The 15,331-nt window shown below is 42.8% G+C and overlaps 1 protein-coding gene across 1 annotated transcript in view; it reads right to left on the bottom strand.

Moving 5' to 3' along the window:
* LOC310775148 (prolyl 4-hydroxylase subunit alpha-2-like) overlaps positions 1-15,331 on the bottom strand; it is a 113,274-nt gene that overhangs the window by 54,849 nt on the left and 43,094 nt on the right. Inside the window, exons 2-3 of the mRNA XM_083635243.1 lie at positions 11,014-11,113; positions 771-867 (exon numbers count right to left, since the gene is read on the bottom strand). Coding sequence (XP_083491369.1) covers positions 771-867; positions 11,014-11,095 — 179 coding nt within the window. The 5' untranslated portion in view covers positions 11,096-11,113. The remainder of the gene's footprint in view (positions 1-770; positions 868-11,013; positions 11,114-15,331) is intronic.

The following is a 15,331-nucleotide window of genomic DNA, read 5'->3' as shown; positions in this document are numbered from 1 at the left end:
CCTTCCTTGATGGAACAGGATGTTGACAGTGACCTTGAACTTTGACCACCAAAATCTAATCAGTTCATCTTTGAGTCCAAGTGGGTGCTATACATCAGTGGTGGATGAGTGAGTTCCCTCCCTTTTTATATTAATTTCTGCTGATTATTTGACACTAAATCTGACATATGCAATACAGTAATTCGTTTGAGAATTGTGAGTATCGATTTTTCTTTCTGCCAGTGCTTCCCCCTTTTCATCGCGGCCAGCAGATCAAAGCGCTTTCTCCATCACATGTGCTTTCTCCATCACATGCCGTGGAAAAAAATATTCCACACAATTATGATGATTTAAAAACTCATATTGCATTTATTTCAGATCGCATAACTTTTACAAGCAAAAAAAAAGAGAGAAAAAAAACGATTATGTGATAATCAGCTTGTGCGGTGGGCATGACTTTTTGCATAACCGCGGTAATGCAATAATCGTAGCAGCCCGAATTATGCCGTAACACTAGATTAAATGATAGAAAACATAATGCACACTTATTCTTCATCATTTATTACATTGAAAATAATTCCAAACAGCCAATTTAGGTAATCTCGTTAGATTTCTTTAAACCTCATAAGTAAAATGGTGTGGTTTGTCTTAGACCTCCTGGGTCAGAGTTCTGGCCCCCCGGGCCGTATGATGCCCAGGTCTGCTCTAGGCTGTCGTTGTCACCGAGACACTAACAGATTGTCATCAAGTTACAGGAAGCTCATGACTGGAGCAGGAAAGTGTCAGGATACCTTTTGACTGCAGCCAGCTTGGACTCTTCCGCTTTTATGTACTCCTTCAAAGATTGGACCAGTTCCTTCTCTGTGTAAATGAGGTCTGTCATCTGGCCTAGAGAGAGAGAGAGAAAGGGAGAGAGAGAGAGAGAGAAAATATACTCTTATTATATTTGAATGTTACACAGCTGTTCATTCACTTTTTTATTCTAGTCTAGAGACTTCTTATTCTATTCTTTAATTGTAAGCAAATTTTGGGTTTTTATTTTACACTTGCTTTGGCAATATAAACATGTTTCCCATGCAAATAAATCCCATTTGAATTGAATTGAATTGAGAGAGGGGGAAGAGAGGGGGGGGGGGGGGGGGGTGGGTGGGGAGAGAGAGAGAGATGAGAAATGATGTGTCAATGCTGTTTCAGCAACAAGAGCTTAGTTAAGATTTTAGTGACATTTGTCATTTTATGACATACATGACATTTAATATTTTGTGAGGTTTTAATACTTAATTTCTATATATTTTTTAAACCTTAAATTTATTTTAAGACTTTTTCTGACGCACGGATTCCCTGTATCAATGGCAGACATGGGAAGTCACTTTGGTCCAAGTCTCAAGTAAGAACCAAGTCACTTTGGTCCAAGTCTCAAGCAAGTCCCAAGTCACTTTGGTCCAAGTCTCAAGCAAGTCCCAAGTCATTTTGTTTTGGGCAAGTCAAGTCAAGTCACAGGTTTTGTCAAGTCAAGTCAAGTCGAGTCCTTAGTTAAGGCAAGTCAAGTCCCAAGTCAAGTCACTTTTTCCCCCGCCCAAGATACTGCAGTCTTACCTTCCTTTATAAAGAAAATACAAGGTATTAGTAGCTGTCTAATAGTGATATTATTGGCCAATTTATCTAACCTGTTAAAAAAGTATGACATTCAGTATATATATATTGATATTCAGCCAAATAAATGTAATCAAACAAAAGTCAATTAACTTCATACTATGAACGTAAGTGCCTTCTCCTTGAAAAAACAAAACCATCCAGTGAGAGGAGCGTGACTGACAGCCAGTCATCCAAACATGACAATGCCATTTTACAGCTTGCACTCGCATACCGGATAACTTTACAGACACTTGACAACGTTGAACAAGTTAATCAATCAATCAATCAATCAATCAATCAATCAATCAATCAATCAATCAATCAATCAATCAAAACTTTATTGACAGACACTTAGTCCATAGATGTCACATACACAATTACAAAGGACACAAAGCACATAAGAGCACAATAAAAGAACAAAAACATTATAAAAGAGAATCATACCAGAATTTCCACATATACAGTATGACTGGTATCTCACAGTACTTAGCCCAGGATCAGTGAGCAACTTAATAATGACATTCTGAGACACGTTCAATCGACAGATGAACCTGTACCTCAGATTTCTCAGGAGCGCCTGGAAAGTGGCCAGTGGTCACTAGCACTGCTCGACCCGGGCTTTTTCAGCAAGATGCGCATGCAGTCATTATAGGCAACCTGAAGTTTATGGATGCTCGCCTTCTTAAACTTTACCCACAAGGGGGCAGTATAGATATTTAGATAATATTTTATATCTAATATTTAAACTGATGAACACAAACAAGTCATCCAAGTCATCACGTCTCAAGTCAAGTCAAGTCAAGTCAAGTCTCGAGTCTTTAACTTCCATGTCTAAGTCAAGTCTCAAGTAAAAAACAAAAAATCAAGTCAAGTTACAAGTCATCAAAATAGGGAGGGACTCAAGTCAACTCGATTCAAAGTCACCAAGTCTCAAGTCCCCATCTCTGATCCATGGTCATTAAAAAGAGAATAAAAGAAGAGACAATCACCTCACAGGACAGTCACAGGAGAAAGTTTGATACCATATGCTTTGTTTTGATGACTCATAAAATGTATTTCTGGTAACACCATTTTGCCTCAGACTTTGGTTGAGTAAAAAATAATCCTCACCCATAAAGTCTGAAGCTTAGATTGCATAGTATTACTCAGCAAACCACAGTGGGAGTTGTAACCATGAGCCTGTGAGGGAGGGCTTTGGGATGATGTTACTGCTGTCGTTTGCACAGTAAACAATTCCATGGAAACGCTCAACCGTGATGAACTGGCAGCGGTTGCCAGGGAAGAGGAACAGTCAGACGGCTTCATTGATTTAGCAGGCTAGGATAACTCTGTAGCCAAATGCATTCAATCAATTCTACAGGATGGGGGCATGCTGGTGCAGTGGTAAGCGCTGTCGCCTCACAGCTAGAAGGTCCTGGGTTCGATTCCCACCTGGGATGCTGTGGGCGCTGAAGGAGTACGTGCCCATCCGCATGTCCTCGAGTGCCCGGCGCGCGGGTGGGGTTGTCAAAAGGGCCTTTCTGTGTGGAGTTTGCATGTTCTCCCCGTGCCCCCTGGGGGTTTCCTTCATATAGGAACCCCTTCACCAAAACATGCAATATCCTGGTCACTGATGTGGTGCCTCCTCTGGTAGTTAGGGGCGCCTGTTCGGAGGGAGGGGAACTCATTGGAATAGCGTGATCCTCCCACGTGCTATGTCCTACCGGTGAAGCTTCCCCTGTCAGGTGAAAAGAAGCGGCTGGCTACTGCCCATGTCTCGGAGGAAGCATGGAGCCAGTTTCGGCTCTCCCCAGATTGGCAGAGGGTGGAGCAGCAACCAGGATAAATAAATAAAAAATTAGCACTAACGGGGGATAAAAATTGGATAAAAAATCGGGAAAGAAATATTTATATAACAAAAAAAAAACAAAAAAAATCTACAGGATTACAGTGACTGCATCAAATAATAGGATGCAGGCTGATGTCTAGTGTGGAACTTACTTCAGAAACAGTTTGGGCAAATTAATTGTGTTAATTCCATTTACATATTAGATAAAACTCTCGTAACGGACAAGCCCGTCTTTTATTGTAACACGATCACACATCAATACATGCATGCGGCCACAACACACTCATGCTGACGGTGGCCGGTGAAAAGTGTCCTCTGCATTTAACCCATCCAGGCATGTCCTTTCCTCCGGGGGGCAGGCCAGGAGCAGTGGTCGCTTTCTCGTACAGCGCCCGGGGACCAACTTCGGATGTTGTCGTCACTGGTCGGATGACGATGACGATCTGATCTTCTGCATGTTTTTTATTTAGTGGGGGGGTTATATACGGAGGAGCCCCCTGGGGGAGCACGGGGAGAACATGCAAACTCCACACAGAGAGAAAGGCCCTTACAACGAGATACCCCACCTGGGCAGTAGGCACTGAAGATATGGGGGGGAACACAACCACAGCGCCCACAGTGTCCCAGGCGAGAATCGAACTCAGGACCTTCTGACTGTGAGGCGACAGCTCTACCACTGAGCCACCGTGCCCCTAGATAAAGGAAAGCAATTGCAGGACATGTCAAGAAATTGATTATGGGGGACTTTTACATCTCTTCTTAGACTATATATTGTGTGCTGAGGAAATGTAATCGAAGTGTTTGACAAGTTTGCACAGCATTTTTTGCACCTTGCACTTGATACAGTATTGTATTTAGAGCCTCTTTGATGAGAGATAAACAAGACACAGAGTCTAATAACGGCATGGATGCAATGTGGATGCAGAGGAATATGCAGGTGGCTCGTTGTTATACAATCTCTGCACTTCCATTGTGATTGCTAGAGTATGTAACATCTGTATAAATAACAACATATGGGCCCTATCTTCGTACATGCGCTATCCCCTAATAGCGCTTGCGCACCTGTTTGCGCGCTGCGTGCCTTAAAGCAGGGAAGATTGCAGTCCGCTGTCCAGGTGTTATGCCGAGTTTTGCACCCCCGCCCAGCATAAAGAAAAGCATCCCCACCTCACAGGAGCATAATTATAATGATTTATAAAGAAATGTAACTGTTTAAAAGTGATATAATTATCTGGTAGACGTGACCTCCCTGATTTCTAAGTTAAAACAGCCCCGAAATATGTTGGGGATGCAATTCTCAGCGGGGATGCGAAACGTTCATGGCACGTGTCGCAGGCGCAAATTAGAGCCGATGTCCTGGCGTGGTAAGGCTGTGCGTAATGACAATTATGACATATCCAAAAGGAATTTTACTTTGAACTGCGCTGCGCTGCACGGAGATTACAGTGCGCTCCCACCGCAGCGAGGTATTTAGTGCGTAAGAGGTCCTTTTCAAAGCTCTTAGCGCAAAGTAATTGCGCGCTGCTGACGATAGGATAATGCCATCTATCCCCACATTTTAGAGCTGAAACGCCTGCTTTGGCATGTGGCACGCCTATGCCCAGTACAATTATAACAGGCATGCGCTTGTGCCCGCCCCCAATATGCATTGCACACAGCGTTAAACGAGCGCAAACGCTAAATTAGCGCTTTTGGGAAGATAGGGCCCTAGACTCTTATTGAAACGTGCCCGGTTACTTACCGGACACATTTCAATAACAGTCTTACAAACACAATATGATGTAAATCCTGGCTGGATAACTGCGCCCAACCCCAGAGCAGGGAACCAGCCTGCGGTTCCGCCCGGGCAGACAGCCTCTTCCCACCCGGGGAGAGAGAGCCGACCGCCGGCCAGGAAAGAGCCAGGAGCCGCAGCCGGGACATGACATGACCTTTTTGCATCTACATTAACTCATTCATGGCCAGTTTAGGACTGCCAATATTTAGCACAGGCCAAAGATTTTCATAATTGTTGGTCATCTTTCAAGACCCACAGTAAATTATCTATTAGCACCAAAGTGATTTGCAATACCTCAAAATGAAGATGTACGTCTCTGGGTTCACCAGGAAAAAAAAAGTGAGCTTTTAGCATGTTCTGTACTCTACTTATAGCCATTTATATACACCCTGTTTTCACCCAAAAGGTCTCTCTGAGAAAAGAAATTGCAGAAAATGGCATTTATGTACAGCACACAATCTCAGGCAGAACTCGCTCTCAATTCTTTTATTTTGAACTGTATTGACATCAGACATGTAAATATGACACAAATGACAAAAATATATATATATATATATATATATATATATATATATATATATATACTGTATATGAAGTGCTTTTTTTACATTCAACAATACAGTTTGCTCAGTGTGAGTGAGTGTGCAGACAGACAGACAGACAGACAGACAGACAGACACACACAGACACAGACACAGACACACACACACACACACACACACACACACACACAGAGAGAGAGAGTTCTGTCCACAGCTGCTGCTAGATCGCACCTCCTTCCCCCGCACCTCCTTCCCCCTCCTTCCCCATCAGCGTTTTGCCTCCTCTGCCTCTGCTCGTTTTCCTCCTCTCGTTCGGGCTGGGACGAATGCTGCGACACGACACAGGAACGGGTCCGGCTTGGCTTTGGGACCAGGCGCTGCTGGAACCGGATCGATCATGTTCGTCACGGGTTTGACTAGGCAATCCAGGTTCGCCCTGCACTGCTCGCCTTGCTGCAGGCTGCAGCAAGGCGAGCAGTGCAGGGCGCCGAGGGGCGTTTCAATGGCGTTTTTTCCTCTCTACAAGGAAGCGCGTTTCTCTGTTTTTCCTCCTTTCCTCCTTCTTCCTCGTTTCAAACAACAGCTGCGGTATGTGTTTGATAACGTGCTGTCGGCTTGACTTTGAGGTTAGGGACCTGTGTCTGTGTCACAGGCCGGGGAAGTGTTTGAACTAAGCGCTGCACGAATAAAAACAAAAACACGTCAAACACGTCATTGGCGGGGAGGGCTATTTCTGATAACACGTCAAAGACGTCTTTGGCGGTGAATGAGTTAACCTAAGATATTGACACTTTTTTGTCATTTTTGCATGCTTATTTGTGCAGATATAGAGAGGCAAAGTAACCGCCTACTTCCTGCTTCAGCACTGTACCAGAGATTTTTATCCGCCATTTTTTCCCCCATAGACATTTCGTAAAATGCTTATAAAAATAGTTTTACTTGGTCAAACCAAACGGTTCAGCTATATTTAGAATCGGGAGAGACCATAGAACATTTCACTCAGACCAAAACTTAAAAAACTACATTGAAAAAATATTTTCTTCAAATCCACAATTTTATTACATTTTGTTGTAAATGGCGGATGCAAATGAATGAATGAATTTATTTATTTATTTATTTATTTGGTGATAAAAAGAACACAACAGTACATATAGTAAAAAAAAGAACAGACAATATATCAATCACCGAGGACAAAAACACAAACAAGCCCGAAGGCTTATTTCCATTGTGGTCCTCACATAAAACATATAGTAAAGACGAGGCATAATAACACATAAAACACTTAAAACACCTAAAAACATAAAACAACAGAGAGCGGTTACATTAAAGGAACTCAAGATAAAACAAATAGCAGCAGATGAAGCAAATAGCAGCAGGGCAATGTATCACTTATAAAGAGAATAAAAATAAATAAAAAGGCTATGAAATAAATGTAAAGTGCATTGCCATGGAGCCAGTAATTTAAAGTGCATTTCTATGGAGCCAGTACTTTAGGGCTCTTTTAAAACTGGTCACAGTAGTACTTGCTTTTATTTCCCTCGGCAGATTGTTCCAGTGAACTGCTGCACTGTAGGCTACCTGAAGCCATTTTTTCCTAGTGCCCCAGGAAGAGTGTGTAATATCTGAATGTCTAAAAAAAAATGCTTTTCTAGCTAGGAATTTTATTCGTTGGTGAATTTTTGTTAGAGCAGTCGATGCCATTTTCTCAGTAGGCGGTCACTTTGCCTCTCTATTAACATCTCTGGTGGGCTGAGAATCACGTGTGCCTCCTTTGACTTCCGTCCTGTTTGATGCTCGCCCGGTGTGGTGCACCGGGCACGTGACGTCATGCACCTAGCAGCATGAGCTGTGTCACTGTAATGTATATCACTATGTTTTACCATGCTGCTTCTGTGTTTTAGCACTGTGCATAAAACCTAAACCAATCTGGGAACCCATCAGTAAAAAAAAAAAAAGAGTGTATTTGAGGTCTGTCTCGAGAGATTAAACCTAAACTAAATGTAAACTCTAAATATCCTCCTTAAAGTTATTCAAGGCAGTTAGGTATAAAGTCAAGGTCTACTGGTCTCACCACTTCCTCCTTAGTATCAGGATGGAAAGGACACACATTCCTGAGCTCCAAACTACTTGTTACATTTAGCGGATGCTCCTGCCCACAGCATCAGAGTGCTGCAGAATAAAGCTTCATTTTCTAGATCCCAGATATTGCATACGCCCAGTAGCAAAGGGGGTTATGTCACCATAATTTTATTATTATTAGGGATGTTAATGATTAATTGACAATTGATTAATCGCCTTCAAGAATTTGATTGATCAACAACCCCATTAATCGACAATGTAGGCTATGTGCCATTTTCTATTTTTTTGCTGAAATGATTTAACACCACAAGGGCGAAATTTAACTTTCACTGTTTTAGGGGCTGTTCACATATTTCAGAAGCCAGCGCCTTTCTGCAATTCATTCTCTATGGTAAGGACGCGCTAGGAGCGCTCCTCTTTCAAGGACCGCACCTGGCATTTAAGCACTCTTGGCGGCTAGTGTTTTTGGGCGGAGCGCTGCTCGTCAGTCCTCCTACCTCTTCTCCTGCCAGGGGGATCTTCAAATTCTGCTGCTGCCAGAATTGCCAATAATCTGGCTTTCTTGTTTACAGTGCGAACAATCAACAACAACAAACAGACTAAACTAGTTGGCTATCGTCCGTGTGACCGTATTGCGTCCTGACCCGTAAAGAACAAAACAAAACAAAACAAAAGACGCTCTGTGGCTGTGGTCTGTGTGCGCTGGAAGCACTCTCGACATGATTTCCAAAGCATTCCGATCTGAAACACACAGGTCCTGTGTGAACGGCCGCATACAGAGGAAGAAGAAAGCCAAGCAAGCAGGCAAAAAGTCCAGTGTGGGAGAATTACACCCAAAAAGACAACTGCAATACAATCAGGTGGGTAGTGGATAGTGGAGGATAAATGCAAGTAAATGCAGTTTAAGAAACCGGACGGAAAAACCTTGTCTTTATTTAATCACAGACGACACACCACGCATGCACGGCAGCCAGTACACACACACCAAGCGCGTCGATTTGGGTAGGGTTGATTGTGACATGTCACAACCAAGATTTCAGGGTGTCCAATTGTCCCTATACCAAGTTTTAAGCAACCTTATTTGCATAATCTTTGGAGTGCAGTTATATAGGTCATTTAGATTGTCTTCCCATATTTTGCAAGGATAGAATTGACCCGACCATTATTGAGTGAAATTAGTTTGCATTATGTTCAAAGTTACATTTACCCCTGTTTTTCACAACTGAATGGGCCAGTCCAATTTTCCCCCCCCAAACTCACGTTTGATTGGCTCATTTGGCTGATGACCAAACAAACGCCCACCCACACACACACAGTTTTCGGGTTTCCCTGCAGCAGACAGACCTTCCTGGAGACAATCTTTCTCAGAAGAGACTAACATTAGCAACAAATCTGGAGACTTTTTCTGACATGGGATTAACATTACCAGCAAGCAGCAGCAAGCAGGCAATGAGATAGCTGGGTAAGTCCCACTAGCATCGATGCTAATTTAGCAAAGTACAGTGTGCAGGTGGATGTTAACGTCCATATTAATTAGCCATGTGCTTGCGCGATGACATCAGTGTATTGGCGATGTCAAAGGGTGGTGATTGACGATCTGACTGAAGATCGTGCAACTCTTAGGAGGAAGAAATGTAGGATGTATGATGTGTGGGATTCAGTGGCAATTTTTTCTTTCCAAACTGGCTGTTTGTGAAAGAACATGATTAGATGGCTAAACCTACAGTTTGTGTTTGTTAGTTACAATTATGCTGACAGGAGAGCTGAGCAGTTATTGAGAAAAGGAGAAGATACTGAATAATGACATCACAACAGTATAATCCTAATGTTGATTTAAAATGAGATATTCCTCTAAATATGGCTAAAAAAGGTTAAACAAAAACCTAAAAAAAAAATTGGCGGCGCCCTTGCAGGCGCCACCGAAACCGCCTCCCCTCATGCCGTCCTCGACCCTACCAACTTTGAGGCCAAAACGACGCCCTTGACACACACACATGCAATTGGAGGCATTTGGAAATGTGTCTTCTGCGTTTGACCCATCCTGGCTTGTCCTCCTCCATGGTCAGGCCAGCTGCAGTGAAGCACCTGGGGACCAACTTCTTCCAACTGCCGCTGGTCAGACGACGATCTTCTTGCACGTTTTTAGTGGGGGTCCATAGTGATGTTATATGGAGGAATCCCCAGGGGAGAGATAGCCCACCTGGGCACCAGGCACCAGGTTGTCGAGATCCGACACAAAAAGGGCACAGACAATGTTTTTGCGGACGCCCTTTCGTACTTAAAGTCCTTTTGAAATTGTCCTCTTCTTTTTGAGGGGGGAACTTTTTTCTGGGTTGGGGGGTGTTATGACTGTGTTGTTTGTTTTTCTTCTTTTCGTTGTGAATTATATAGTTTATGTGTAGACTCGTCAATGGACTGAGAGTCCGGTCCATTTTCCTCGTCGTTAGCTATTTCCGTGACATACTTCCTGGTTGCGGGTGTTTATCTTGTGGTCGACAGTGTCTTTGGCTCAGTCTTTCCCAGGTGCAGCTGGTTGGAGATTGGATTGCTGATTGGTTAGCAGCCCTGTCTGTCTGTCTATATAGAGGACTCATTTCCAACATGACAACAGAGTGGTACTGGAGTGTGAGACCTGTACCTTCTCATCTGTGCACTTACACCATTGTTTCATTCAATTTGTTTCCTTTGTGCATTCTGGTATTTTGTTTATAAATCATGTTTGTTTCTGTGTGTCTTGCAGGAACGAGGCGCTACCTATTGTGGTAGGGAACAGCAGTGTCGACCGAGGTTAACATCAGGTATTGAAGGCAGCGGCCTGCTGGACCAGATTCCCTGTCAGTTAGAGCGTCCTCCTTCCTTTTTCTCTCTTTTTGTTGAGCAATAAACATTTTTTGTTGCAAATTTGATACCGTTTCTGTGCATTTCATGTTGCGGTCCTAACCCTAGACTTGGGGTGTAACATGAATTACGAACAGCAACCCATGCGGGACTCAAACCCAGGACCTTCTTGCTGTGGGGCGAGAGTGCGAGGCAAGAACGCTACCACTGCACCACGGTGCCCCACCTCTCTACCCACGTCTTTGGACTGAGGCAGAGAGTTTTTTTTTAGATGGTTTACCCACCTCTGTATTGACCATTACCCCCCTCAATACAATGTTGAACTTTCTACTTACTTATGGAGGTGTAGATGTCTGCCTGTGCGTTCCAGCAGCAGCAGAGCAGAGTCCAGCAGACTAACCACAGCAACTTCTTCATTCTGCCTCTTTCAATCACCTGCAATTACAACCATAATCTCATCATGCCACAACAGATCTACAGAGACGGGATGCATCTATCGTCATCAGACTCTTATAATACAGACTGTCACAGAGCATTAAGCACAGAAGGTGGCTGTATGAAAACTACACATCCAAGATGTGCACGTGTTTTGGATACACTGTGAGAGCTCTTCTGGATTCACTCTTTGATTCAAGCTCGGTAAAGGGCCATATAAAGATGTATCCATGTAAACATACACAACAAGGTGTACCAGAGAAAGATGCTGCAACCTCAATCATTGTTTCACCAAAGAGTCATACAGAATCTCCCACCACGCATACTGTACAAGCAGAAGACGAGGCCATAAGCAGCTTGTGTATGATGCGGAGTTTCCTGGCTGAATGAGCTGATGGTCTACTGATGTTGTGTGTTCACAGTTTCCAGTGGCTTTGCTCCTAAACGGGGTGCCTACTGGGCGCGTTGCCTCAGCCCCCATCTACGTTCCCATCGATTTAAGAAAGAGTGACGAGAGGACGATGTCATCACTCAGTGCCAAAACTGGGGCATGCACGGCAGGCACAGAAGCAGAAATCGTTTTCATACTAAATCACACGCGTACATGTATGTATATCTACATACAGCTACATATCATTTACATGAACATGCATATAATCATGGACTGTTGTGGTGTCCTCTCCTTACCCTTTCCTCTAGGTTGGCCTTGCAGAAGCAACTAGGAGGGAACATTATAATATTTTGGTAATACTTTGACACCATTTGACAATTCTAAGAGCCCATCTGCAGCACGGTGAAATCAGGCAGGACTCTGAGCAAAAACGAGGGCAGGATTGAGGTAAAGTGGACAGGAAGATTAGAACAGGAATGATTTGATTTGAAAAGAATACGCATATGGATTCACTCACAAATATGCGACTGGAAATAACAATAAGTAACGCCACTATTCTATGATTCCTTCAAAATATCTATTTTACTGGGTTTGATTATTTTAATGTTCAGTAATGCCTTTTGCTTGCTCTTTTACACAAACCTCATCTTTTTCTCTTTGTAATCTCTTTATTTCTTCTATATGCTCTTTTCTTTGATCTATTTTAGGTGTTTTTTGATCTATTTGATGTAAAAGCACTTTGAATTGCCTTTGTGTAGGGAATGTGCTATACAATATTCTTCTGAAGCCAGAGGCTCCTCCCCCTTTCCTAATTGCACTGTTCTGGCTGCTATGAGACTTCAACATGGCCGCCAGATGCCTATTGAGAAATGTCCCTGACTAATGCCATGCCTAAATATATCCCAGACTGTGTCCACATGACAGAATTATAAAACAGAGAGCTTGCTCTGGTGGAACGCTAATGTTAACCTTGTTCTAATTACAACGGCTTACAGATCTGCTTCCTTCCTGCTGCACACATTTTGTCAAGCCCCAAAACGTCCATGTGAAATATAAAATATATATTGGAGTGATGTCCTGTGTTTGTGGATTTATTCAACATTCACTGCAATCAGCTTGTTAAAGGCACTATGTGTAATATTCTGCACTATTAAATATCACCAAACCATTACCTTGTATATGTTGAGGACTTACAGTGATTCATTTCTGTGTTTACAACTAAGCCACGCCCCCTCCCTGTGTTGTGATGTGCCACCAAATCTCCTCCCAACATCGCTGAATGGGCGTGATCTGTTTACATAGAAATCCCTCCCTGGAGAGGCCGACCTAGTGAGCCCCTCCCATCCCACAGCCCAAAACAGAATTTTGCAGACAAAGATGGCGGATCCCTGATGCGGGCATTCCAGACATTCCATTCCCTGATCCACCTTATGTATGTGGTTTCATACTTTAGCCAAATCGCCGCCGAAAAGAAATATCTCAGACCAGAGTCAACCTTGCCGGTCTGGCTTTCACTAGATGGAGAGCCCTACGAGCAGCTATATCTGGCCTGCAAAGTGACTCGGAGCTGGCGTGTTCTCCTGTGCTTACACATGGTAAGTAACGTTATAGCTTTTGCATGTCCCATTTCAGTAACGTTACGCATGATAGCGAAATGTACAAGTTGTTATCGATATTGTGAATTTGTTCTGGGAATGTTGTAATCACTTGGCTAACTGTTGCTTTTCACGGCTATTCAAATGACTTTACACTGCTAGTGTAACCCTGTTGCAGGATTTGATTAGCTTGTCGTTCGTGTATAACTTATACACAGACATTCTGGTGACAAGTTGACATGCATGACATAACGTTACTTCCCATTACAAATTTCGCATGCATTTTCTGTTATAATTACGTCCAGTTGCTGTCACTATGATGCAGAACGGTATAGTAATGTGTAAACACTTAGAAACGCAATGGAGAAAAGCTAGCTTCGCTAATGTTAGCAGTTTGTTTTTCTATTCTGTGTCACTAAGCAACGTTACATTAGAAAATAGCTGTAACACCGTCCAAACAAATTAAGGTTTGGTAAGGTTTGGTAAAAGTATCTAATTCATGACAATGTGGAGGAACCCTGCCTTGATATCTCGCAGCTACAAAATAGATGATTCAAATGAATACTAAACACATTTCCATTTGTCTGATTTCCAGTCATCCAGAAGAGCTGACGATAGTCAAGATAGAAAACAAGTGGACCCACGATTATGATATTTGAGATGGAGAAATTGTGCTTTTATAGCAAACCTGTATAATACATGTTCCATCATCTTTGATGTTTTGATGTTTGCTGTCTGCAATCTTCTGTACACCAATAAAGTTGATATGACTTCATCCATGTCTCTTGGCCACTATTCTCCATTGTAACATTAGATTTGCCTAAAGCTGAGTGTGTCTAGCTACAGTAGCCTACCAGTATTTGTGTTTCTGTGTATATATAGCCTACTTTATATAATAGACAGTGTATGTGATGTTTCTCAGTACATTGATTTCACAACTTCGTTTATCAGAAAAAATACTTTATTTGCAAAACTAAAATATGGGCTACATCAGAATGACGTGACCAGTTCCATCAGGTATGCGGTTCTTCAGGATGTCGACAAGATCTGCTATCGTCCTACAGCCGACCTTCCTCTCTGCGACCCTGCCTCCTCTTTGTCCTACTGGTGCTAGCCTGGGCTTCAGGCATACAGCTTGGTTTGCCTGCCTATAAAAAAAACAGCAGTGATTCAAGCGTTTGAAATTAGTTTGAACAACTCTAACAATGAGAAAATACTAACGTTGCACTATGAATACATTTTGGCAATGTCTTGGTATTAGCAGACGAACAAAAACACAGGCTAAGCTACTGACTGTTGACAGACAGCTGTGGTTAGCTAGCGATGTCCCCAACATTGAATTGAAATCATCCTAATTTAGCTATGTCAAACTAGTTTTAGACAACGTTTTGCCTAACCGTACTTAGCAATAGGGCAGGCTATGCAAAAGATGTAACCTAACCTTTTCAAAATCCATGTAACCGTTACATGGGTTTTGATCGGTTAGCAGATGATAGCCTACAAATAACAGTCTTACCAAGCGGACTATTGTCAATATCCTAAAGGTTTATGACTATCATGTGAAATTTGTCATTACTCAAGCCAAATACATAGCCGAGATGCATTCGTGCTTGTTTTATGTACTTACGTCTGCAGTAGGTAGGCTATGCACAAAATAGTTGTTTATTTCTCCGTTGCTTGGGAGGGAGAGGGGGGCGGGGGAACCAGGAAGTGCTCTGCGCTGGTGGGTGGGATCGAGATTGTTTGGGTAAACAACTTTTGTTTTGGTTTGAAATGGCGACATCTAGTGGACAAAAAAAATCACACATAGTGCCTTTAAAGGGAAAAGCTGCTTCTAGATTTATTCCATTTTATTCTGATTTATTTGTGAGGTTGTCACATTTTTTGTCCTATCGAATCAACAGTGGCATCTATATAGGGGGAAAGGAACATAGGCTGAAATGGATTTTCAGCTTCTAAAGAGAGCCAAGAGCAGAGCTTAAAGGACGGCTTTACTGATTTTCAACCAGATTTGTATCATTACAATGTCAGTAGTATGATTAGATGGGCAGCCTTTACCTCCCCTCACTAAACCCTCTTGGCTGTAGTCCCTTATCATTCACATTTTTAGTACACCGCTCTGACGCGTTTTACATCACGACGACCGTGTCAGAGCGGTGTACCACACGTGCGGAAGAGCTGTCGATTGGAACTACAACTCTTTTGTGTGTGTGCCGCCTATAGGGGGCCTCC

This window comes from Poromitra crassiceps (genome assembly GCF_964638095.1).
Source record: "Poromitra crassiceps genome assembly, chromosome: 1".
NCBI lineage: Eukaryota > Metazoa > Chordata > Actinopteri > Beryciformes > Melamphaidae > Poromitra > Poromitra crassiceps.
The sequence above is the reverse complement of the archived record's forward strand: the minus strand, read 5'-3'. Positions and strand labels throughout refer to the sequence as shown.